General features: G+C 38.1%; 1 protein-coding gene across 1 annotated transcript; it reads left to right on the forward strand.

Moving 5' to 3' along the window:
* Nucleotides 1-27,044, forward strand: LOC126768862 (probable peroxisomal acyl-coenzyme A oxidase 1). The gene is made up of 13 exons (XM_050487235.1): nucleotides 1-390; nucleotides 1,648-1,807; nucleotides 3,388-3,556; nucleotides 4,058-4,181; nucleotides 10,787-11,031; nucleotides 23,472-23,632; nucleotides 23,880-24,042; nucleotides 24,233-24,423; nucleotides 25,187-25,339; nucleotides 25,536-25,641; nucleotides 26,016-26,168; nucleotides 26,483-26,599; nucleotides 26,833-27,044. Exons 1-13 carry the CDS (start codon nucleotides 270-272, stop codon nucleotides 26,974-26,976), a joined length of 2,007 nt encoding a protein of 668 aa, XP_050343192.1. The 5' UTR covers nucleotides 1-269; the 3' UTR covers nucleotides 26,977-27,044.
* Nucleotides 27,045-27,675: the final 631 nt, after the last annotated feature.

The following is a 27,675-nucleotide window of genomic DNA, read 5'->3' on the forward strand; positions in this document are numbered from 1 at the left end:
GCCAATGTCCCTTTAGATATCATACAAGTATTGGCGCGCAATCAGTTTAAAGTGTAATTGCGCGAAACGTCACATTTGTGCTAAATACAAACTGGTTTGAGTGACGAGTGTTTCAACAAACAAGTTTTCTCGACAAGTCTACATCAATTAAGATTTAGATTTTAGTCAGTGTTTGGACACAGTGTTGTGCACTTGCGTTGTGTTTGTTTCACATTATTTTTGCTCTTTATTCGAATTATTTTATAAAACATCGCAAAATTTTTGAAAAAATGTCTACTAAAATAAATCCTGATTTACAAAAAGAAAGGGACCAATGCACGTTTGATATAACGGAACTAACACATTTTATTGATGGAGGTGTTGAGAAGACTGAGGAAAGAAAGAAAAGAGGTAAATCGCTACAGATACCTGTTTACTGATTTTTACTTTTTGTTATCTCATATTTTTTATTTCCCAATAGCAATGCGTAATCTTTAGAAACATTTTTTTTATGTTATTATTATTATTTAGATAGTTGTCCTAGAGTAAACACAATTATTTTTCATGTTAAACAATTTAATATTCTAAGTAATATGTTTTATTTTACACATAAAAATATATTACTTTAAGAATTTACTTTTGAAGTTAATAAGCAAAAGTAAGAGCAACAGATGTTAAACTGACAAAAAAGTGAATTATGCTATTGTAATATAATAATTCTTGTCGACATTCGAGAAGTGTAAAGCTTTTTTTTTAAATATACATATGTTATGTAAAGTTAATAAACAAGTTCTTTAAACATATACACATTGAGTTTTACATATAGTATATCATTTAAAGAATAAACATTTGAAGCAAATTTTTACCTTCTGAGTTATTTTTATCTTATATCTTAGTCATATTATTTAATTGATGTTGTGGCCTTTTTTTATTTATTCCAAATATATACAAAAACTAATCTCATTGATATGGAACTCAATTTTCAAGATAAAGACAGGTGATTATTAAATTTGTATATTTAACTATTTTGTTTTATGATGCACAAAAGCATATCCTTAACAAGAAATAAGACCTTCAACTTTGGTTATTGATTGTTTTAAAATTAAACATACAAATTTAGGCTTAAGTAGACAGTTTCTTTCTACATGTTTTGATAGAATTAGCTATTTATAATATATAAATAAATAAATTGGCCTAGTATGATATTATAGGAAAACAAACAAAATAAACATTTATAATACTTGCTGATATATAATATTATAATGACTATGATTTAATTGTAAATAACAGTACAGTGCTCAGTTTATATTAAAGTAGACTGCCATAACAAATTATCTGTCTAGTTATTATTCATCTCCTTTACTTTATAAGTGGAAGGCAGATAACAGCAATGGTATAGTAAGTAGTCACCACTGCCGATAGACGATGGCAGAAATATAAACAATTACTTACACCATGAATGCTCCACCAGCTATAATATCAAATGTGCCATCCCTTGAGCCTATTCATTCGCTTATACAAAAGTATTAATATTTGGCACATAGATGAGGTGTGCCTAACAGGCTTGCATGACACCCTACCAGTATGCTCATAAATATTTTTAAAATAAATAGTTGATGACCTTCATCATTAAGTTCTACTGGGAAATAAAGTATAAAAATTTTTTAGAGGAAATGGCTCTCAAAGAAAATATACACAATGATGATGTACCATCCGTATATTTAAGTCACAAGGAGAAGTATGAACTGGCTGTGAAAAAGGCTTGTCTACTGTTTAAGATGATACGAAAATTACAAGAGGAAGAGAATGCTGGAATGGAAAATTATATGTAAGTTATATAGTTTTTACATATTTTTTTTAATGTCTGTTTGCGTTTCAACTGGTTTTTTAAAGCCTTAATAAATCATCATGTCATAATATAATTCTAAAGTCTGAGGTATAATTCAACTGTGGTAGAAAACCAAATAAATTATTTTCATACACATTCATAGCTTAAAATAAAAATATGATGTTAACATAGTAATAATATGTTCATATTTAAAACAAGCTTGTGAACTGTGTAAACTGTATTATGAAAAGTTTATCGGCAAGAAAATAAACTTTTTTCATTTAACATTCTCACCTCACGGTATAGGTAATCCTCAGAATGCAATAATGATATAGTATACAAATACAAAAGTTAACATTTATAATACAACATTTCCAATTAACATAATTGTGTAACAGTGATATGTTTTTTTTTTTTATTTTAATACTTGATCTTATAAACAGAGGCTGTGAAAACTATTTTGATTTAAAGAACCACTGACTGAGTTAATATGTTACGAAATGAGCGTGTTATGGTTATATAATTACTTGAATTTGAATTAAGTTTGCAAATTTCAGTTTTTTAAGTTTCATTCAGTAGATTATTTAATCAACCATTCCTTACACTGTTGATGCACATTATACCCATTGTGCCTATAAATACGCTCACTTACTACATTGCTTAGAATAATAAAACATGGGTAGTTATGCAAATGTAGTTCTTATATATGTGAGAAGTTACATCGTACTTTTTACGTTTGAAGGTTAAGATATCAGTAAAAATCAAAATTAAACCAACCAACCATTAAAAAATCAAACTCAAAGTCACATCAGGAGATAAAACTGTATTTTCACATACAACTTGCACACGAACAAAGAGCACAATAGATAATTTATAAATAATTAATTAAATTAAAATGTATTTATATAAATTAGTATAAGAGCACATATCCGCTGATAATTATTAGTAATTGCATTGCAATATGACGGAGCTACAACAGTTATATGTTATTAAAAATATAATAAATAAAAATTCTTTCACTATTATTGGTCACACACAATGGATTTTATTGTACTCGTAATAATATTTCAAATTCACCATAAAGATATTTTAAAGAACAGCTGGTATGAACATATTTGTCAACTGTCATTGCTGCCCAAAAACAGAGACATACATAGATTAGCGGAAGAACAAGAACATTATAAGAAATGTAAGAATAAGAGCACAAATATAATTGTAAATAGAAATCAACACTTGAATAACTCTTATGTCTACTTTGTACGGATTTCAAATGCATTCATCCACCTGTCATATTCCCAAGAATCATATCATAGTCATCGTGTCTTAGACCAACATATCCGGACGTTAATATAAAACATAATTCAATATGTCTTTACCCGGTGGTACGGTGAGTTACTTTAATTAACAAGTACAAGGGACATAACGTCATGATTAGATTCATGGTTGGCAGCGTATTGACGATGTAAGGAGTAGTTTATACTATAATCATAGCTTACCGCAGAAACAAGAGGCATTTAAAAAAATAGTATTTATAATTATATATGTATTTATAATTATGTATAATTTTTATCATCTCCCAGGGCAGTGCTCGGGGGTAATTTAGGATCTGCGATCTTGAGCGACGGTTGTCCTCTCACACTGCACTATGTAATGTTTATACCGACTGTAATGGGCCAAGGAACTGTCGAACAGCAAGCCTACTGGATTGGAAGAGCCTTCAATCTTGACATTATAGGAACGTATGCGCAGGTATTATATCTATATCTTGATTATTTTCTTAATAATTTATAAACATCGTCAATCACTAAACATTGTTATTAACAATACATTTCAGTTGTTATTAGTTTTCTGCAAGCATAACATTAAGAGCTTAAGGTTTTCTTCATTTCCAATACACTGTTAATCTATATTTATATTATAATATTAAAAGCGAAAGTAACTGTCTGTCAAACTTTCTGTTACGATTAAATCACTGAACCGATTTTGATGAAATTTGGCTACTTTATGATTTCTAACACCTTACACAACAGAGAAGCCGACGTCGAAAACTAGTAATATACATATATTTTAGACTCTTGGTCTTTGGCTTTGGTCTGTAAACCCAAAATCAGTCATTAAATAATTATTAAAAGCCAATTATATTACCTTGGCAAGTTTTCTTTAATTCCGTACGTCTTTATTGATTTGAAGCTATTTTTAATCAATCAACAAAAAATTAACATTATATAAGTATTTTATAATCTTCAATAGACGGAGTTAGGGCACGGAACATTTATTCGTGGATTGGAGACTACTGCGACATATGATCCTAGTACCAAGGAGTTTGTTCTCCACAGTCCCACGCTCACCTCCTACAAGTGGTGGCCCGGCGGATGTGAGTATAAATAAAATTAAAAAAAAATCATCCATGCACCAATACGAACAATAAAATTTAGTTAATCACAGTCTATTCCAACGCACGAGGGGGTAAAGATAAATAACTCTGACCTTGAATTGACATGACATCGATTCGTGAAATCCGTAAAAAAAAATGTTTTGATAGTTGGCGAAGTTGTTATTGGAGCTTTGAAAAGTAAAGTATAAAGGATAAACGAGGACTTGAATGGAATAGTGTTGTTTTATAAATAAAGATAGCGAAGTTATCAGCAAATCGCAAGGATATGTAAATCTAAAGTTTATTTACCGGTATATAGGTATTGAATATTATATTTTTACAAGCACTAAAACCGTACGCAAACTCACTAACTAGTTATTTTTTCAAATTATCTACTTATCATTATTATTCCAAACTTCCATTAAGGAATCTTTAATAGATGCTTTATAATAATTATTCATACACTTTATTTTTAATTCTAATCTAAGGTAAAAAATTAAATAAAAAAGGTATGATCGTGGTTAAAACCTATTTTTTGCGATAAAACCATTACCCTAAAATCAGGACTACCGCAATATTCATGGTTTGCTTCTGGTTTTAATAAATTCTATTTTTCCTCTGTCAACGATTATATTTTATTTTTGCTTGGTAATAACATATAATAAAATAGCAATTGAAGTGTTATTTTGAAAATTTGAGTAGAAAAAAAAAATGTTCGAAACATGCAAATTTATATGCTTTCCTCAAATTTTCAATACATAATGATTACGGTCGCGTTTTGATCAATAAGCGAATATTTGTGTACATTTTACGTAGTAATATTATTACGTAAAATCCCCTATAAATTTAAAGCACGTAAAGTCGTTGGTCTTACAGCTGAACTCTTTTCAGTCGTGTCGGATAGCCGTCCCATCGCATTATGAGAGTTAGGGAATAAGGAGTGCACCTGTGTTTGCCCACACACATGTACACTATAATATCCCCTTTTTTCACTCTACACTTATGTTGGACTCGCCGGCGCCGAGCAAGTGCCGTAATATGCACCAAAAAAACCAATGGTACCCTCTCCGCCTCTTCGGGGGTCGTCACAAGATCGCTTGCGCATAATACCGTGAGGCCCCGAACTATAATATCTCTGCGCATATTCGGTCTGGTGGACATTATTATTACTATTATTCTATTATATGAAATGTATTTTAAACGCTGAGTCCCAGCCGGTGCATTAAAAGTTCCAAGGATATTACATCTTAAGTCATATGTTTAACAGCGCATTGACAAAAGTAACCTTGACATCTACAGGCGGTTTGCTCGTTTGCCTTTTTAAAATAATAATAATAATCCAACATCAATACTCTACACTAACTAGTCGAAGGTACCTATCCTCTTAGGTAGGCTACAGGAGAAATTGTAATAAATAGTATCAGTACCGTATGCCTTTATGACGTATCTCTTTTGATTGGAAAAAACGGTGTTATTATAATAGGGTTACAAGTCATAGCGACATTTAATTTTGTAATTAAATGTCGCCGTGACTTCACTATAGTTAAATATAATTTGTGCGAGTATAGTTATGAGTCTATTTGTATATGTACGAGATGTAAGTGTATAAATAAAAAATCGTACGATGGAAACAATAATATAACAATGTGGTCGTTAATTCACAACATTACCTGATATTTTAATTATATTTTATTTTTCTCACGTAATTGTTTTTTTTAAGATAAATGTAAAAAAATAGATACTAAAGTCATTGCATATTCTAAAAGTAACGGCCTCGGATATTTACCAGTACATATTTTAAATTGTTAAATTTGATTCTTAATTAAAACTGTTATGTTAGCATACTATTTACGTTATTGTACACTGATACTTTTAGTGAAAGTTATAGAAGATATAATTTCCTACGAAACAGGTTCTTGTTTCTTTCTGCAAATGACATGCTTACCCCTCCAAAGACAAAAAATTAAATATTCGGACAAACTAATCAAAAATAAATTATTAGAATCTATTTTAACGTCCTTACTTTGATTCCTTCTGGTTGGATATTTCTTAGATTGTTACGTATATAAGTAAATCGGAACATTCGCTTTTGACAAATTATGTTCGAGAAAGTTCCACAGTTCATAATCTTATTGTTTTAAAAAATATTTATGTTTTTTGTCGAAGTAATTGATTGAACTTTATGGTTATAAAATACTGTGCTAAAAAAAAGTTCTTGTCATCAAATTAAATCGAAACATAGTTAATATTGTATAACTATTATATTCATAGATTAAAGTTATTACATGTTAATAAACCAGACTAATTATTAAAATTATTTTGTAAATTGGTTAAGATCACTTTATAACATAATAATAATAACTATTATTATGTTATAAAGTGATTACTATTGTTAATATATATATTGTTTAGAATATTTCCTATTCTCATATAAGGAAATGTGGTCAAATCATTTATAAAATACAAAATAAATTATAGCAGCAATACCATTCTTCGCCCGATATATTGAGTTCGCGGCAGTTTCATAACATCGTTAGCAAATGATGGTAGACCGACCACATATAAAGCTTGTTGTTTATTTAACTAACACGTTTTGTTTTAATTTACCTTTCTAAAATTTTTTTTAATATAAATATAATATTTAAATTTAAGAACACAATGGGTATTACCTATTCTGTGTGTGGAAATTAATTCTGAAGGAAAAATGTACAATTTATTTAGTTGCTTAAAAATATAAATTTTACAAACGTTTAAATAAGCGCCTCGGTAAGGTATATTTCGTTTTATAAAAATAAAAGTATTGCACTTGTAGGCTTTTGCAATAAGTATATTAGAAAATCTGGATTAACTATGTTTATTAGACTTGTATGTGTATGATATATCATATCGCTTATTCAAAACACAGGTCGATAAAAGACAAATAAACTACTGACATTAAAGTGACGTGAGATCGAGATCTTAAATAATCTATGGTATAAATTATGAAATGAAAGAAATACATAATTCATAAAATAGCATCGAATACGTAAATTTAAGGTTCGTTTCTCTTTAGGTACTTACTCTTATTGTTTGCTTAACATTTTCATCATCTGAGGCGTTACAGCCGCGGGTGGGCTTTAGCCTGGTCCAGTAAATCTCTCCAGTCCGATCTACTTGTGGCTTTCGTTCTCCAACTTGTCACCCATAAGATCTTGGTGTCCCGTTCGACGCCGTCTAACCATCTGAGCTTGGGCCTGCCTCTACTTTTGCGACCCTCCGGCCGGCCTTCTAAGAAGCGTTTGGGTACTCTGGCCTCGTCCATTCGTAATACGTGCCCTGCCCATCGCAGGCGTCCGATCTTTATGGTCCTAATGATGTTAGGTTCATCGTACATTTGATATAGCTCGTGGTTATAACGCGTACGCCATCTGTAATTTTCTACCACAGGTCAAAAGATGCGCCTTAGTATTTTTCGAATTCGACCTAGTATTTCTTTTAATGACTAAAAAAGACTATGTTAAATGTTGTCTTTATCTGACTGAAATTCAAATTCCAAAAGTCTCTAAAAAATTTTTGAACCGAAAAAAATCTTTATAAAATTCAATAATATTAAATGGAGATAATGAACAGATATGCTAATAATTTAGTGATAAGACAATCAACCAAAGTTATATTAAATCCAATATCATTTAAATCGCAATATTCAATTTTTTTAGTATTACGTTTGATTTAATTATTTGTAATATTTCTTCGAATGATTTTTTTAATATATGTTATTTTGAAATACAGACAATTAATATAATAAGAACATATTCCTAGTTCTTTGACATCTAATTTATCTCTGTGTCGTATTCAGAATTAATATAATATTGAGAATTATATATTTGTTATTTTTATGACATAATGGTAACATATTTAATATATTTTAAGTATCTAATAAACTAAGCTTTCGTAACACTAAGTTATCATCCCATTTTTGCCGTCCATTTTGGCCTCAACGCACTATGGAGTTGAGTTCTTGCCCTTTGTGCAATCTATCCTAGAAAAATAATGAATGACCGTTTTGTTTTTATATAAATCTTAACGTCTCTTTTAATAATGAAAATTATTCATAGACAACATTCAATATTCTAAATTCTCAACATAAATGTGATACATTTAAGGAAAAACTATCTGAAGCAAGCACAATAACTATGATACATATTTATTATATGAATTAAAAAAAAACGATATCATCTTTAGTAATCTATCTCAAGGTATTGGTTAAGTAACATTACCATTTTTAATAAACACACAATTTAATAGACACCTATATTGTAGAATACATTACCAAAAGTACCTAATCAATGTTGTTACTTTAATTGAACTGGAGTATTTTTTTTATAAAACAGATGATAATTGAAGCGATATCAAAACGTTTTCAATAGATATACCTATTTTTAAACGTAATTAGCTGGCAGCGCATTTAAACATTTCGAAACATTCGACATTAACTTATCTACAAATATGTTTGTGTATATTCTTAATACCTACTATAAAATTAGCAGAACGGTATTATTTTTTTAATTGAAATTACCAATGCTAGTTTTTATTACATTTATACAAATGTCGTTAAAATATTTTTGGATATAAACTGTTTATTTTTCTGATAACATTTGACATGACTATTTTTCTTTATATTACTCCAATACAAATAATAAATACTCTTAGAATCTATCTACGCTACTCGATTTTGATTGTCTTCGTAACGATAACGTAACATTTGTACTATAATATTATAAATGCGAAAGTAACTCAGTCTGTCTGACCGTCACGCTTTCACGGCTAATCCACTGAAGCGATTTTGATTAAATTGTGTATGAAGCGAGCTTGAACGTCAACAAAAGGCATAAGTTACTTTTTTTGTACGTACAACCCCCCCTCCCCCCATAAAAACCGCCGGTGAACCCTAGTAGAGTATAAATATCGTATATGCTTCCTAGTATCATAATAAGTAGGGAATCTAATGGAAAATTCCAGATAATTCATATCGATACCGAACACATTTATATTTTGTATGATTTAAAATGAAATAATATTGCTTTCGATTAAAATAATTACCAGATTTAGATTATTTTGTATAAATCGTAGCAAATAGACAATCGATCAACCCATACCTATGATAATTTAATCAGCAATATTTATCGCCATTTGATTAAATATTAAAAACAGCTAATAATTACCCTTTATATGCGAAAGAATTATACCCAAGAATTAAATTAAATCAAATAGTTATATAATAAAAAAAGCGAGAAAAGTTTCAAATCATACAAAGGCCTTATCGCTGAGAAAGAGTACTCGCCCAGACAACCTTTAGACTCGACGTATTGATACACTGACATAGTGTTGATTAGATAAATATACATGCAAATACATATACGTAAATAAATAAATACTAACTATTATAGTTTAATAGACATAACACATAATACAAAAAGCGAAGTAATCAGATTTTATTTGTCTAGAACTTATATAGTGTATGTAAATGGTACCAACCATTCTTCTATCTTAGTTAAAATCTCTCAATTAATTATTTATAGATAATACCACGAATTCTTTATAAAAAAACATTCAAGATAAATAAAAATTCCTCATAAATTTGATTATCGTAAACCCCAAACTCTCAATGAAATGCTTTCAAAACAACTCAGGTCAACAGTAAAAATATTTCCCTTTTTAAATAATTTGATTGGTTGTGTTTTTCCATCTTAGTTAAAATCTCTCAATTAATTATTTATAGATAATACCACGAATTCTTTATAAAAAAACATTCAAGATAAATAAAAATTCCTCATAAATTTGATTATCGTAAACCCCAAACACTCAATGAAATGCTTTCAAAACAACTCAGGTCAACAGTAAAAATATTTCCCTTTTTAAATAATTTGATTGGTTGTGATATAAAAATATAAATTAAATAAATGTATTAAAATACAATTTTACAACGAATTAAGTGCGTATACTTAAATTGGAAATTATTTTTTTGCAAGACCATCCATCCCATGCGAATTCTGCCTACAATCTAACCATATGAATAAATACCGTACCGTACCGTAACAGCCTGTGAATGTCCCACTGCTGGGCTAAAGGCCTCCTCTCCTCTTTTTGAGGAGAAGGTTTGGAGCTTATTCCACCACGCTGCTCCAGTGCGGGTTGGTGGAATACACATGTGGCAGAATTTCGATGAAATTAGATACATGCAGGTTTCCTCACGATGTTTTCCTTCACCGAAAAGCACGAGATGAATTATAATCAGAAATTATGCACATGTAAATTCAGAGGTGCTTGCCCGGGTTTGAACCCACGTCCATCGGTTAAGATTCACGCATTCTTACCACTGGGCTATCTCGGTGAATATGAAAAAAAAAAAAAAAAATAGCTCATTTTGAAATGGAGAATATCCGGTTGCCATTATATTTTTAAGTACATAATTAATATAGTAAGAATGTCAAAATAAGTTAATTTGTAATATTATTTTGAATTGTTACTAGCTGATACAATTAACCCAAATCTTTCAGCATCAACTATAACGAATAAAATTTTTCTTACATTATTTACCTAAATATTTAAAAAAACTCTTATTTCAGTGGCCCATACAGCGAATTACTGCATTGTTATGGCCCAGCTTTACACAAAAGGAAAATGCCATGGAATCCATCCGTTCATTGTCCAGCTCCGCGATGAGGAAAATCACATGCCGCTGCCTGGCATCAAGGTTGGCGAAATTGGCGCCAAGCTTGGTATGAACGGAACAAACAATGGATTCCTAGGCTTCGATCAAGTGCGGATACCCAGGGATTACATGCTAATGAAGAATTCGAAGGTCTTAGAGGTCAGTAACAACTATTATTACCCTAGGGAGACTTGGTTAAAACAATTACATTTATTCTTAACTTTTATTACATTTATTGACATAACTTAATAATGTTTTATAAATTTATGTTGGTAATGATTTATTTTATTATATAGGTACATATAATTAGATATTTAGATTAACGCGCTCAGGAGTCTACAAATAAACAATGCACCTTTGGCTTAAGATTTTGCATAGCTATATCTTTTTTTTTACCAAATTAACCATGAGATCTTTAATCTAAATTTGAGATGAAGACTTAAGAGATATTGTCGAAGAGATTTTGTTCTTTGAAACCAGTAAAATGAATATTGCTGTTTAATTACTATAATTAACATTCAGCCTGTGGTAGTTGTAGTTGTCATTGCCGTGCGTATTCTCGTCTCGGTACCTCGTGTCCCTAAAAAAATCAACGAAAACAATTTCTTGGAAAGAATTTAATGCGTACAACACGTACATACAGCGTATTTTCACGCATTTATTGAAATATCTCGTAATATTTTTAAAACTGTCGATTCAAATTTCATTGTTATAAAGGCTAATAACTCAACATAGAAAACATATATTATTCATACATTCATTGTTATTTTTAGGTATTTTTGTAACCTCAGGTCAAGGTGTACCCCGAGTTATTCGTATAATATTTTACGTACAAAATAATATTATCGAGAATGTTTAGAGAGAGTTTATAATTAGTTAATACAATTAATTTAAACTGATTTATCAAAAACGGAACTATGAAGACATTTTAATTAATTTGATAGCAGGTTTTTTTTAATATGATAATATATTTAAATGTATACATTTAAGGTAATTCACTTCAAACTACTTTTTAATTATAGTAATGTATGTATGTATGACGCAACAAGAGAACGTTTTTTACAATAATTATAAGGAAACCCTATGTTTGTGCAATACTGGACTATGTAATATACATAATATGTTGGTTCGTGTATTATAGATAAGTGTATGAAAGTAGACGAACAACTGGTAGGGTTTTTTTAAATAGGGAGTTTTTTTTTTTTATATTCGCCGGGAGGGCAAATGACTCTACTCCACCTGTTGGTAAGTGGTAGTAGAGTCCAAACGCGACGACGGCCAGTACAGACGGGAAAAACGTTCTGCACTAGCCGCCTTCGCCTTGCCGGCCCGCAAGATGCCTCTTCACGCCTCGTTTGAAGGAACCCGGGTTGTAAGAGGAGGGGAACACGTCAGCTGGTAAGGAATTCCATTTTTTGGAAGTGCGACAAAGAAAGGAGTTGCCAAATTTCTTTGTTCGCGATGGAATTGATGTCACAGTTAGGCGGTGACATCGAGAACCAGCTCGCGTGGACTTAAGAAGGAAGGGGGAAGCAGGGATTAGAGAGAATAATTCCTCAGAGCACTCGCCGTGATACAGTCGATAGAAAGCGCTCAGTGCTGCTATCTCACGACGCAATTGTAAAGGTTCAAGGGTGTTTGTGACCTTTACGTCGCCAATAATGCGTACGGCACGTCGCTGCAACCGGTCCAAGGCCTCAAGTAGGTACTTAGCGGAGCCATCCCAAAAGTGCGAGCAATATTCCACGCAAGACCGTACCTGTGTTTTGTACAGCAGGCACAGTTGTTGTGGCGTGAAAAAGCGCCGCACCTTGTTCAGAACTCCGAGTTTCCGTGAAGCTGTTTTTATAACAGCCTCGATGTAATCCCTTGGACTAAGGTCGCAGCGAACGTCAATCCCCAGCATGGCGATTTTGCTTTGCATCACCAGCGGAGTACCACAGAGGGAGGGAAGAGGGGAAAATGTTGACTTTTTCGCCGTGAGAGCGCATACCTGTGTTTTCTTGGCATTAAACTCAACAAGATTATCAGAGCCCCATTTGGCGATGAGCTCTAACGTCCTATCGAGTTCAATGACAAGATTCTTCCGCCTCTCCTCAATTTCCGCTCGCCCAGCCACTGCGCGTCCGTGGTATCCACCATGCACTGTACTATCGTCTGCATAGCAATGTATGTTCCCAAGAGAGAGCATATCATTGATATGCAAAAGAAAGAGTGTGGGAGGTAGCACAGATCCCTGGGGGACCCCAGCATTCACTACATAGAATTGTGAAGCGCAACCATCAACTAAAACACTAAGGCTACGCTTGTGTAGGAAGCTGGCAATCCAGGTGCATAGCTGAGCAGGCAGACCATATGCCGGCAGCTTGGAGAGAAGACTTCTGTGCCAGACCCTGTCGAAAGCCTTGGAGATATCGAGGCTGACAACCAACGATTCTCCACGCTTGTCGATAGCTTCACCCCAGAGGTGCGTTACGTACGCTAGAAGATCACCTGTGGACCGTTTTGGTCGAAACCCGTATTGACGATCATTAATTAAAGAGTGATCTTCTAGGTAATGGATCAGTTGGTTGTTTAAAATCCGTTCCATCACCTTACAAAGTACTGAGGTGATAGCTATTGGCCGATAATTTGCCGGGTCAGACCGATCCCCTTTTTTGGGAACCGCTTGCACATTAGCTCTTCTCCAAGCCTCCGGCACACTTCCCGAAGAGAGAGAAAGTTGGAACAGGCGCGTTAACACAGGAGACAGCTCCGCTGCGCACTTCTTCAGCACTATGGCTGGTATTCCATCGGGACCGCTAGCTTTCCGTACATCAAGTGATTGCAGCTCCGCACGCACATCACGTTGCCTGATTTTAATGTCAGGCATCGTATGGCCACATGCAGGTATTGTAGGTGGCAGTGCACTACAATCATCGATGACGGAATTGTCGGCAAAGAGTTTAGCCAGGAGATCAGCTTGCTCTTGCGGACTGTGAGCTAGCGATCCGTCCGGATTTCTGAGCGGTGGCAGCGAAGGTTGGCAGAAATTGTTTTGCACAGACTTGGTCAGACGCCAGAAGCTACGGGAGCCCCTAGGATGCGAAACAAGGTCATGACCAATCTGTACAATGCGCTGTGCATCCGCTCTCGTGTATGCCTTTCTACAGGACTTGGAATTTTTATTATAGTTTGCTTTCAGTGAGTCAATGTTAGATGCCCCGCTAATGCAGCCGTTGATCCACTTGCGATATGCCGCCTGCTTAGCTGATACAGCATAGGCACATTCACGAGTGAACCAACGGTTACGCGTACTCCTACTGACGAGATCTGAGCTAGGAATGTAGTATTCCATTCCCAGCATGATCTCGCCAGCAACAGCAGCGGCACTAGCTGTCGGGTCATTCCCACTGAAGCAACGTTCCTTCCAAGGGACCGACGCATAGTAATCGCGCATACCGTCCCAATCCGCCGACTTATAGTGCCAAACGCGACGTTTGCATACCGCTAGTGGCGGCAGCTTGGCCTGTGGCACTCTGGTAGAAATAAGGCTGTGATCCGAAGAGCCAAGAGGAGCCTGAACCACAACCTGATATTCCACCGGGTGAGAAGTCAGCAGAAGGTCCAGTAGAGAAGGTGCTTGCCCATCAATGTCTGGGATCCTGGTGGGCTGATCAACCAGTTGGGTCAAGTCATGTGTGAGAGCAAAAGCATGAGCAGTCCTTCCAGCATGGTCAGTTTTGAGGGATTTCAACCAGGATTCGTGGTGAGCATTAAAATCCCCCAAAAACACCAATTCCGCGTTAGGAAATTGCTCTTGCGCAGCATCTGCCACCCGACTAAGATGGTCAAATAATCGGCTTGTCTCCAAGTCACCATTGTGGGATCTGTAGAGGCACACGTAGACTCGGCTCTGACGAACCAGGTCCACACGTACCACCAACATGGAGAAGGAGGGGTCCTCCAAGCAGCGCAGTCGGTGACAGCAAACATCCGTCCTGACGAACAAGCATACTCCGGCTTTCGCTTTGAAGGATTCTTCAAGCGTGTAGCCGGGATAATTAAGGTAGCTGGTATCGGCAGGACGGAGTATTTGTGTCTCCGTGAGAAACAACATTGCTGGCCGTGCTGTCTCGAGATGGTGGTGGACAGCGTTGAGGTTAGTGTGGAGTCCTCGGATGTTAGAGAACTCGACCTCAAACAGCGAGGGTATGGTGGGGGTGTGCACCGCTGTACGACCGTTATTTCTGTTTTGTTGCGCCATTTGGGAAAAATAGAATGGAAAAGAGACGTGAAGCGAGCGATGTATTGCCACGATAGGGATGGGCAAAGCGTGGAGGCGTGTTTCCCCAAGTGGTTGCCAAAAGGAAAAATACACTGACCCGCCGGACGGAAGGGCCCCCGAACCCCCCCGGAAGTGGCCGCCGGGACCCCACCTACCGGTCACCAACCGGCACGACGGTCCACCCCGAGATTATGCGTGGCCTGGTGGGGCAGCCTCACGAGCTGGTTAGGCACGCTCGGGCCCCTGTACTATGCCACGGGCGGCCAGCGGAACAGCCGTTTCTTCGGGTCTCCCTGTCCGGCAGGTCAATACAGTTTCCCTCGGCATTGGTTCAACAGCCGTGTCCAATTGGACCAACACCCATCGTGGCAATACTCGCTCGGGCTCTGGCTGTACGCTGGCTGACCTCGAAACGCGGCTGCAAGCCACTTCACGAGTTTTTCACCATGCGTACGGTGGTAACAAGCCAGGCGGATGTTAGCATCCTACCACCAGATGAGCAGATGGTCGCTCAGATATCCCTTAGTCGCCTCTTACGACACCCATGGGAAAGAGAGGGGCAGTGAAATGTATTCTTTCTCCGTCACTGCACGGATTATATTAGTGCATTTTATGGTTTCTTTGATGTCTGTTGGTAAACTTTTTTATGTACTGACAAATGGCTCACCTGATGTTAATAGTGACAAACGCCTATAGACATTGGAGATGTAATGAATATTAGCCAATGCCCCACAAACCTTGAGAACAAAGAAGAAGATGTAATGTCCCTTGCGCCTGTTACATTGACTCACCTTTCAAACCGGAACAACAATACTAAATATTAGCTGTTTGGCGGTAGAATATGGCTGCTGAGTAGATGGTACCTACCAAGACAGACTTGCACAAAGCCCACCAAATAAATGTAAGTTTAGTTAACATTGTTGTATTATCTTTAATATTTTTGTAGTATCTCAACATGTCTGTTAAATGTTAAACAATATAGAAGTCAATTTATCGAAAATTTTCCTGGAAAACTGTTTAATAATAAAAATTGTTGTAATCTGTTCCAATGCGTTGACGTGACGATGACAGGATTTTGTTGAACGTACCTCAAAATGATTATATCATATTAATGATGTGTTTTTCATTTTAAAATATATAACTATATTTTACATTAAAATACTACAAAAAAAAACTTATCTTAGTTTCGTTTCTCACGTCAATTTTGATTAATTAAGCGATTTATTTGATTTATAACTGGTGGTTGAGCTTTGTGCAAGCTCGTCTGGGTAGGTCCTCCACTCATCAGATATTCTACCGCAAAACAGCAGTACTTGGTATTGTTGTGTTCTGATTTGAAGGGTGAGTGAGCCAGTGTAATTACAGGCACAAGGGACATAACATATTAGTTCCCTAGGTTGGTAGCGCTTTGGTGATGTAAGCGATGGTTAACATTTCATACAATGCCAATGTGTATGGGCGTTGGTGACCACTTACCATCAGGTGGCCCATCATTCTCGTATTCTTTAAAAAAAATAACAGAAAATTTGAGAAATATCTTTACCACTGGTAATATTTTCGTTTTTTATGTTGCTAATTGCTATTGTTAACGTTTTATACAAGTTAAGTGCTTTTTATTTGTGCACTATGTGTACACATGGACGCTGTTGTCGCATAGCTCTTACGCGATGTTTGTGTTAATTATATATCTCACCATGTTTTTAAGGCCTTTTTGACATAATATAAACATTTTTTCATGTGCTTAATTTGCGATTATAATTTATCTCGTGCTTGACGGTGAAGGAAAACATCGTGAGAAAACCTGCATGTGTCTAATTTTATTGAAATAATGTCACATGTGTATTCTACCAACCCGCATTGAAGCAGCGTGGTGGAATAAGATTTAAACCTTTCTCCTCGAAAAGGGAGAACATAACATTGACTCACTGAAAGCAAACTACAATAAAAATTCCAAGTCCTGTAGGAAGGCATACACGAGAGCGGATGCACAGCGCATTGTACAGATTGGTCATGACCTTATTTCGCATCCTAGGGGCTCCTGTAGCTTCTGGCGTCTGACCAAGTCTGTGCAAAACAATTTCTGCCAACCTTCGCTGCCACCGCTCAGAAATCCGGACGGATCGCTAGCTCACAGTCCGCAGGAGAAAGCCGACCTCCTGGCTAAACTCTTTGCCGACAACTCTGTGATCGATGATTGTAGTGCGCAGCCACCAACAATACCTTCATGTGGCCACACGATGCCTGACATCAAAATCAGGCAACGTGATGTGCGTGCGGAGCTGCAATCACTCGATATACGGAAAGCTAGCGGTCCCGATGGAATACCAGCCATTGTGCTGAAGAAGTGCGCAGCGGAGCTGTCTCCTGTGTTAACGCGCCTGTTTCAATTTTCTCTCTCTTCGGGATGTGTGCCGGAGGCTTGGAGAAGAGCTAATGTGCAAGCGGTTCCCAAAAAAGGGGATCGGTCTGACCCGGCAAATTATCGGCCAATAGCTATCACCTCAGTACTTTGTAAGGTGATGGAACGGATTTTAAACAACCAACTGATCCATTATCTAGAAGATCACTGTCTAATTAATGATCGTCAGTACGGATTTCGACCAAAACGGTCCACAGGTGATCTTCTAGCGTACGTAACGCACCTCTGGGGTGAAGCTATCGACAAGCATGGAGAATCGTTGGCTGTCAGCCTCGATATCTCCAAGGCTTTCGACAGGGTCTGGCACAGAAGTCTTCTCTCCAAGCTACCGGCATATGGTCTGCCTGCTCAGCTATGCACCTGGATTGCCAGTTTCCTACACAACCGTAGCCTTCGTGTTTTAGTAGATGGTTGCGCTTCACAATTCTATGTAGTGAATGCTGGCGTCCCCCAGGGATCTGTGCTATCTCCCACACTCTTTCTTTTGCATATCAATGATATGCTCTCTCTTGGGAACATACATTGCTATGCAGATGATAGTACAGTGCATGGTGGATACCACGGACGCGCAGTGGCTGGGCGGGCGGAAACTGAGGAGAGGCGGGAGAATCTTGTCATTGAACTCGATAGGACATTAGAGCTCATCGCCAAATGGGGTTCTGATAATCTTGTTGAGTTTAATGCCAAGAAAACACAGGTGTGCGCTCTCACAGCGAAAAAGTCACCATTTTACCCTCATCCCTCCCTCTGTGGCACACCGCTGATGATACAAAGCAAAATCGCCATGCTGGGGATGGACGTTCGCTGCGACCTTAGTCCAAGGGATTACATCGAGGCTATTATAAAAACAGCTTCACGAAAACTCGGAGTTCTGAACAAGGTGCGGCGTTTTTTCACGCCACAACAACTGTGCCTGTTATACAAAACACAGGTACGGTCTTGCGTTGAATATTGCTCGCACCTTTGGGATGGCTCCGCTAAGTACCTAATGGAGGCCTTGGACCGTTTGCAGCGACGTGCAGTACGCATTATTGGCGACGTAAAGGTCACAAACACCCTTGAACCTTTACAATTGCGTCGCGAGATAGCAGCACTGAGCGCTTTCTATCGTCTGTATCACGGCGAGTGCTCTGAGGAATTATTCTCTCTAATTCCTGCTTCCCCCTTCCTTCTTAAGTCCACGCGAGCTGGTTCTCGATGTCACCGCCTAACTGTGACATCAATTCCATCGCGCACAAAGAAATTTGGCAACTCCTTTCTTTGCCGCACTACCAAAGAATGGAATTCCTTACCAGCTCACGTGTTCCCCTCCTCTTACAACCCGGGTTCCTTCAAACGAGGCGTGAAGAGGCATCTTGCGGGCCGGCATGGCAGGGACGGCTAGTACAGAACATTCTTCCCGACTGTACTGGCCGTCGTCGCGTTTGGACTCTACTACCACTTACCATCAGGTGGAGTGGAGTCATTTGCCATCCCGGGGCATATAAAAAAAAAAAAAAAAAGGGAGAGGAGGCCTTAGCCCAGCAGTGGGACATTAACAGGCTGTTACTGTAAACATTTTTATTTAATGTAAACATTGCAATTAATTATTGAAAATATTAATATGTATAATATTTACGTGACAAAAATAGACTGGGTTTGGCTAAATATATTCATAAATGTGAAAATGATTTTGTTTGTTTGTTACGTTTTCACATCTTAACTTCTCAACCGATCATCATGAAATTTTATTTACACGTTGTAAGGGGTAGAGAAACGGACATAACAACACCTAACAAACACCTCCCAACCACAAGCGGCATCTAGTATATCATATAAGTATTCCAATCGGAGTAGGAATAAAGGCATACAAACCGTAGATTTACAAATTGCATGCGATTTGCTAATTGTCCTGCTGTAATGTGCACTACAAACAGTTCTTGATTAATTTACCTTTATTTATAATACAACAGTATTCAACTTAACTAGTTATAACCACATTATCAGCCGAAAGACGTCCACTGCTGGACAAAGGCCTCCCCCAAGGATTTCCAAGTTGGCCGATCTTGCGCTGCCCGCATCCAACGGCTTCCCGCGACTCGTTCTAAGTCGTCGGTCCACCTTGTAGGGGGCCTGCCCACGCTGCGTCTTCCGGTTCGTGGTCGCCACTCGAGAACCTTTCTGCCCCAGCGGCCGTCGGTTCTGCGAGCAATGTGCCCCGCCCACTGCCACTTCAATTTAGCAATTCTTCGGGCTATGTCGGTTACTTTGGTTCGCCTGCGGATTTCATCATTTCTGATTCGATCTCGCAGAGAAACTCCGAGCATAGCCCTCTCCATTGCCCTTTGAGTGACCTTGAGCCTTCTTATGAGGCCCATTGTGAGCGACCACGTCTCTGATCCATAAGTCACCACTGGCAACACACACTGGTCGAAGACTTTCGACTTGAGACACTGCGGTATTTGGGATGAGAAGATATCGTGTAGCTTCCCGAACGCTGCCCAGCCGAGTTGAATTCGACGATTGACCTCTTTCTCGAAGTTGGACCTACCTAGTTGGATGGTCTGACCTAGGTAGACATAGTTGTCTACAACTTCGAGTGCAGAATTTCCAACCTTGACTTGAGTGGGTGCAACATGGATGTTCGACATGATTTTCGTCTCGTCCATGTTCATTTTTAGACCCACTTGTTGGGAAACCCTGCTGAAGTCATCGAGCATAGTGCCGAGGTCTTCCAAGGTCTCAGCCATAATTACAATGTCATCGGCAAATCGAAGATGAGTGATGTACTCGCCGTTAATATTGATGCCAAGTCCGTTCCAGTCCAGAAGCTTGAAAATCTTCCAATGCAGCGGTAAACAGTTTCGGAGATATCACGTCTCCCTGTCTTACACCTCTCTGCAGTTGGATAGGTTTTGAGTTCTGATCCTGGAGTCGGATCGACATGATGGCGTTCTCGTACAAGCACTTTAACACCCTGATATACCGATAATCAATTTGGCACCTTTGAAGAGAATTCAGCACGGCCCAGGTTTCGATCGAATCAAAGGCTTTCTCATAGTCCACAAACGCTAAGCAAAGTGGCTGGTTATACTCCTCAGTCTTCTGTATAACTTGCCGCAGCGTATGGATGTGGTCTATGGTGCTAAAGCCTTTCCGGAATCCAGCTTGTTCGGGTGGCTGGAAGTCGTCAAGCCTTTGCTCGAGACGATTCGTAATGACTCTCGAAAACAACTTGTAAACATGACTCAGCAGTGAGATGGGCCTGTAATTCTTCAGAAGGGTTTTATCACCCTTCTTAAAGAAAAGTACCACCACACCTCTGTGCCATGCTTTTGGCGTTTGACCTTTGGCAATGACGGAGTTAAAAAGCCTCTGAAGAGCCCTGAGGATCGGTGTACCACCCGCCTTCAGAAGCTCGGCTGTAATACCATCATCACCAGGTGCCTTGTTGTTTTTGAGTTGTCCGAGAGCCATTCTAATCTCGAAAAGACTGACGTCCTGAAAATCTTCAGTGTAGTGTCGGGTTAGTCTTGCTCTGGGATCTGCAGCATGACTACTGACAGGTGATTGAGCTGTCGTGTACAGCTGACCGTAGAACTTCTCAACCTCTTCCAACAGCTCAGATCTTGACGTGACTATTCTGCCATCCTCAGTTTTCAGCCTTGTCAGTTGACTCTGACCAACAGACAGATCTCTGGCGAACACTTTAGAGCCTTTGTTCCGCTCAATGGCCTCTTTAATGCGCATTGTATTAAATTGGCGAGTGTCGCGAGTTAGAGACTTTGAAATCCGTCTGTTGATCAGCCGATAGCCGGCAGCATCAGCTGGGGACGTCAGAATCATTTTCCGTCTTTCCTCCATAAGCCGTAGGGTAGAGGCAGAGATCTTTTTGGTTCCTTTTGTACGGCTGGTCTTGAAGGTCTTAGACCCAGCCGTACGGACAGTTTCCACAAGCCTGTCGTTGTATGTGTCCACTTCCTCGCAGTCTGCTAGGCAATCGAATCGGTTTTGGAGTTCGAGCTGAAAGGCTTCGGGATTTCGGATTTGAAGAGGTGATGGTCGGAGCGTAGACTTCATCAGTCGGGACCTCTGGAGTTTAACATTGATATTTAACGAGCCTCTTACGAGTCTGTGATCGCTCCCAGTTTTGACTGCATTGATCACGGAGACGTCATTAAATATTTGTCTTCTCGTCGACAAGATGAAGTCTATCTCATTCTTGGTTTTCCCATCAGGGTTCACCCAGGTCCATTTACGTTGACCTGGCTTCTTGAAAAAGGAGTTCATCATAAAGAGTCCCTCCTTCTCCATAAAGTCTGCCAACATCTGGCCCCGAAGGTTGCGGTCTCCAATTCCATGAGGTCCCACCTTTAACTCATCACCGAATCGTTTGCCCAGCTTCGCGTTGAAGTCCCCCATTACAACAGTGAAATGAGTCTTGTTGGTATGTATGGCTTTAGATAAATCCTCATACATGACCTCAACCTCATCGTCGGAGTGTGTCGAAGTCGGCGCGTATACCTGTATGACCTTCAAAGAATACCGCTTGGTGATTCTGAGTATAAGGTACGCCACCCTAGCCGACACGCTCTCGATTTTCACAACGTTGTTAACGAGGTACTTGTGGACTATGAACCCGACACCACCTTGAGACAGTTGATCGCCCTCTCGGAAATAGAGAAGGTTACCGGATTTCAGGATCATCGTATCCTCCCCCTGTCTTCGGACTTCGGATAATCCTACGATATCCCAGTGTAACCTGCTCAATTCTTCCTCCAGTTCGATGATCTTCTCGTCGGTCCGCAGTGTACGCGTGTTATATGTTGCCAGGGCCAGAGGTCGTCGGTGTTGGTAACACGAAATCTGCCGGGGATTCTTAGCACCCCCTGCCCCGCCGTTACCACAGCTGTTACCAAGGCTAGGAATAGCAGGGCTGCCGGGGACTAGGGGCCGTGGTTTAGTTGCGCGAATCATGAGGGGATATGCCATAATCGCCACGCTTGGCAGACGGGTTGGCGATCGCAGTAAGTTAGTCATAGTACTCAGAGAGACGCTGCTGCCCGTTCTCTGGTGTATATTCCCTCGGGTCGACTTCTACGCCCCCCACGGGATGAGATGGGGTGGTGATATTCGTCGCCGTCACCACACGGCAATTTAACTTTCGAAGTTTCGATTACAACTTCAACATTTTTTTGCGAATCCATAGTGAATATCATAGATATTCAAGATCTCGACCAAATATATCGTGTCAATTCGGTGTCAAAGTTCTTTATATGGGGTTTCTCCTCTTCTGGTTGGAATAGACTATATATACATATGTACATCTATTATACATTCAATTAACTTTTTTAAGTCTTAAATCTTCAGGCAGTTATGCAACTGCGATATGACATACAAGTTTTCGCCCGCGTGTTAGTAGGAGGGGGCAGGTGTTAGGTATAAAAAAAACATATCTTTCCTTTGAGTTCAGGCTTGCTTCATACAAAATTTCAACAAAATCGGTTCAGTCGTTTTACTTTAAAATCGTAACAGACAAGCTGAGCTACCTTCGCATTTATAATATTAATATAGACTAGCTGCCCATCCCGACCTCGTAGGGTGAAATAAGGATTGACTCGTGTTATTTTTTAATCAATGCGATATAAACATTCGACGATCTATTCGCCCGTTCAGTGTTGAGGGCTAAGACGTCTTACAACTTGGTCTGGGTATTTTTATAAATATCTCATAATATTAATAAAATTACTGGTTTGAATTGCAAAGTACTAGTTAGTTAATATTTGTCTACGTGAAGCGTTTGAAATCTTTATGTTATATAATATTTTGTTAAGGATTTAACTTTGTGACAATTAACTAATAGCTTAGTTTGTCATTATGTTTAAGTTTAAAAAAAAACAGTTTTCTATAAAAGAGCATTTTGTTCCCTAACAGGACGGAACATATGTTAATTCCCCAAGTTCGAAGCTAACATACGGCACAATGATGTTTGTTCGCGTGATGCTGGTCAATGACATGTGTAATTACATGGCTAAGGCCGTCACCATAGCTACGAGATACTCTGCTGTGAGAAGACAGTCGCAGCCAAAACCCAAGTATGATTATTATTCCAAATATATCATTGGATTTATTAGGTTTTAAGATATCGTCTTCCTCAAAAGAGAGGTCCAATTTCTGCCAATCGCCGAATGGAATAGTCCTATTCTTCATAATCCACAAAAAAATGAGAATTAAAAATATGACTCAGCTTTTAACAAAGTTAAATATTAAAATTTTGCACATTAATTATTTATTATTGTGATATTGAAAAAAATATAGGAATTGTCATTATAATGCTTACAGCGAGCCAGAGCCGCAAATCCTGGATTACCTGACGCAGCAGCACAAACTGCTGATCGGCATCGCTTCCGTGTATGCATTCCGCACCAGCGCCGACTGGTTGTGGCTCATGTACAACAACGTCACCGCGGAACTCGAGGCCGGCGACATGGAGCGCCTGCCTGAGGTACTGTGACCTGATGACTGTTGTCTTCTTCTTTTTTATATAGATGGATGTTAGTTGAATATTAGCGAATGTGCTCAATACAATAAAAATAATTTAGCTCGTAACGATGCGTACTGGTCGAAATGGATCTCTATTCTAATGTATATCACGCGGGTGTGCAATACTATAACTGACAACACGTCGATGGCAGCTGCACGCGCTGTCGTGCTGCCTGAAGGCGGCCAGCACGGCGGACGCGGCGGCGTGCGTGGAGCGCTGCCGGCTCGCGTGCGGCGGCCACGGGTACATGCTGTCGTCCAACCTGCCGGTCACCTACGGGCTGGTGACCGCCGCCTGCACCTACGAGGGCGAGAACACCGTCATGCTGCTGCAGACCGCAAGGTGAGCTACGTTCATGAAATCACTCTTACACAGCGTCAAGAATTAGTATTCCAATTATTATAAAAATACTTACATAATTTTAAATATCCTAACAAAAAAGAATCCCTGGTATTTTTTATATTGAAAAGGTAGGTGGACGAGCATATGGGCAACCTGATGGTAAGTAAACACCAACACCCATAGACATTGGCATTGTAAGACATGTTAACCATCGCTTACATCGCCAATGCGCCACCAACCTTGAGAACTGAGATGTTATGTCCCTTGTGCCTGTAATTACACTGGCTCACTCACCCTTTAAACCGGAACACGACAATACCAAATACTGCTGTTTTGCGGTAGAATATCTGATGAGTGGGTGGTACCTATCCAGACGAGCATGCACAAAGCCCTACCAGAAAAAACAACGTAAGTGATATGACAGCATTGAATGCTGTAATGCTGTTAATGTGTTTGCAATATTGTGCCTGTGCCTCCTTATTCTATTTTTTATTCGTGCAATGTGCTACACATAAAAAAAAATTCGAGTCAGTGTCAAGTATATTTTTCCTACAAAGTCGAGACTTGCTAACCCAAAAGAATTGGTTACTGTTTAGCGTTTGGGTAATAGACTTGATAGTGTCCTCCTGCCTGATTTTGATCACAACGGTCATTCTCAAGGGGGTTGTTTAGCGTTTGAGTAATAAATGGCCATCTAAACGTTTCTCAGCCTATACAAAAGTGCTGTAAATAAGTGTATCAATTATATTGATTATGATTCCAGGTTCCTGGTGAAGGCGTGGCAGCAGGCTATCAGTGGAAACACTCTGACGCCCACAGTGTCGTATCTCGGAGTCCTGCGTAACGGAAGAAGGTCACCACCCTGGGACAACACCATCGAGGGTATAATTGCAGGTTTTCAAAGAGTTGCCGCCGGGTAAGTGTTTTATTAGATTACTTCTCTTTATCATGTGTTAAATATTTCGAGAGAAAAAAATCTTTGATATTTTAAATAAAATATAAGAATCTCGTATCTTTAAAGAATCTAAATAGACCAAAAAATAAAATATTGGGAATATATTCTGAGATAATGATTATAATTTTTTTTTACTAATTATTGTATGATTACGTAGGAAAATCGGTCAGTGTGTAGCACAAATTGAAAAACGTCAGAAAAGCGGGATGTCATACGAAGACGCGTGGAACATGACCTCGGTCCAGCTCACGTCGGCTTCTGAGGTAAAGCTACGGTGAATTTATAAAAAAACATACGTCTTAAATATTGGACTCTCGAGTATTGGGACCGATGAGATCTGCAATTTTAAGTTTTGTGTCCGAAATTATAAACCACTCTTGTATGTTCTGTCTTACGATTGTTTAACTAGTAGCGTTTACTATTTTTTTCATGGGCGCAACTCATATATTTTTAAAGTATTGATTTTAGTATATGTGTATTGCCGTATTCCGAAGTGATACTTTAATTTATAGAAAATGCTTAAAATTGTATTATTGGAGGCGGTCTCTTGCAAATGCACCACGAGGCGTCCACACACATGTCTGGCAGTGGTGCCTCGTGCGTGTGGCGTCGCCGTAGCTAAGGAGTGTGTCCGCAGGCGCACTGCCGCGCCATCCTGCTGGCGACGTACTTCGACGAGACGGAGGCGCGCGCGGGCGGCGTGTCGCCGGCGCTGCGGCGCGTGCTGCGCCAGCTCGTCGACCTGTACGTCGTGTACTGGGCGCTGCAGACGCTCGGCGACCTGCTGCGGGTGCCTACTGTCTCACTATTACATTCAACATTTAACTCTCTTAGGCCCGGGATTACCTAGTAAATGGAACATTCGGATCATAACTGAAGATAGTAGTAATTCATGTCTAACTCGACTGCTCTGCTCGGAATCCTGCATGAGTTCTGCCACACATATATATCCACCGAACCTAACTAGAGCAGCGTCGTGGAATAAGTTACACGCACGAGTTTAAGAGGATAGGGGCGAACCAGAGGAACATATACAGGCCGTTGTTTTTGTAATATTTCTGTCTTATTATCATTATATTCTTAATTTTTTTGTACTTTAACCAGTTCACATCGATATCTGAGCGCGACATCGAGCAGCTCCAAAACTGGTACGAAGATTTACTGGTACAACTACGCCCCAACGCTGTCGGTCTGGTTGATGCCTTTGACATTAGGGATGAGGTAAAAAAATAATAAGTTATTCTAAATAGAAAAGAAACATTGTTGGCAAAAAATGTTGATAAGCTTTCGAATGACAAAAGTAAAGGCACAATGTTGAGACTTACATTCAGATGATCAAATGATTTACGCATCACTTTTATTGTAATTGATTTAATTATAAGTTATAAATGTTATTTACAACAAAATTTACTTGAAGAACTATGTATTTTTTTAATGGTCAACTCTTTTTATAGATTCTAAACTCAACGCTCGGTGCTTTTGATGGTCGTGCTTACGAACGTCTGATGGAAGAAGCTATGAAGAGCCCCCTCAATGCTGAGCCTGTTAATAAAAGTTTCCACAGCTACCTCAAACCGCTCATGCAGGGCAAGCTGTGATATGTTGCAATTGAAAAAATTCTAAATAAAATATGGTGCCTTGCGTGATAAATACTGGCCGTTAAGTTTTTGATTGCATTACTACAACACTATATAACAAATATATATATATATATAAGAATCATGACAATATTTGGTAAGTATACTAGAATAAGTTTGTAATAAAATTAACTTCTATATTACCATTATATAATTTAAAACTTTTATATGATTTTTATAAAAATGTATAATTGAATAGTGTGTTTCCATGACATTAGTAGTTATCAAATTCTATGTTTGTAACTCAATTACATAGAAAGTTCCCAACAATAATTACTTAACATCATATTAATTTTTGTTGACAATTTAAGGTAATTTTAGAAACTTTTGTAACAAATCAAAAGTTGTCAATTTTACTTTTGTGGAAACCCTTAAGTTATTTTTTTTATTTATTAGATATATATATTTATTATTTGGAAAGAAATGTATTTTTATAATTTCTGTAATTGAATATTTGACTGGCCAGTTTGTAAAAATATACTAAAATAGATTTTATACTAAGGATAATATTTTAATCTAAGAATAGCATTTTTTATGAAAGTTTTTATACAAAATTACAATATACCATGATTTTATATATTGAAAATAATTGGGTGGAGGCTATATAACATTCCAAACATTGAAAATGTAGAGATTTCACAGTATTATTTTAATTCACCA

Source organism: Nymphalis io, chromosome 1, assembly GCF_905147045.1.
Source record: "Nymphalis io chromosome 1, ilAglIoxx1.1, whole genome shotgun sequence".
Lineage (NCBI taxonomy): Eukaryota > Metazoa > Arthropoda > Insecta > Lepidoptera > Nymphalidae > Nymphalis > Nymphalis io.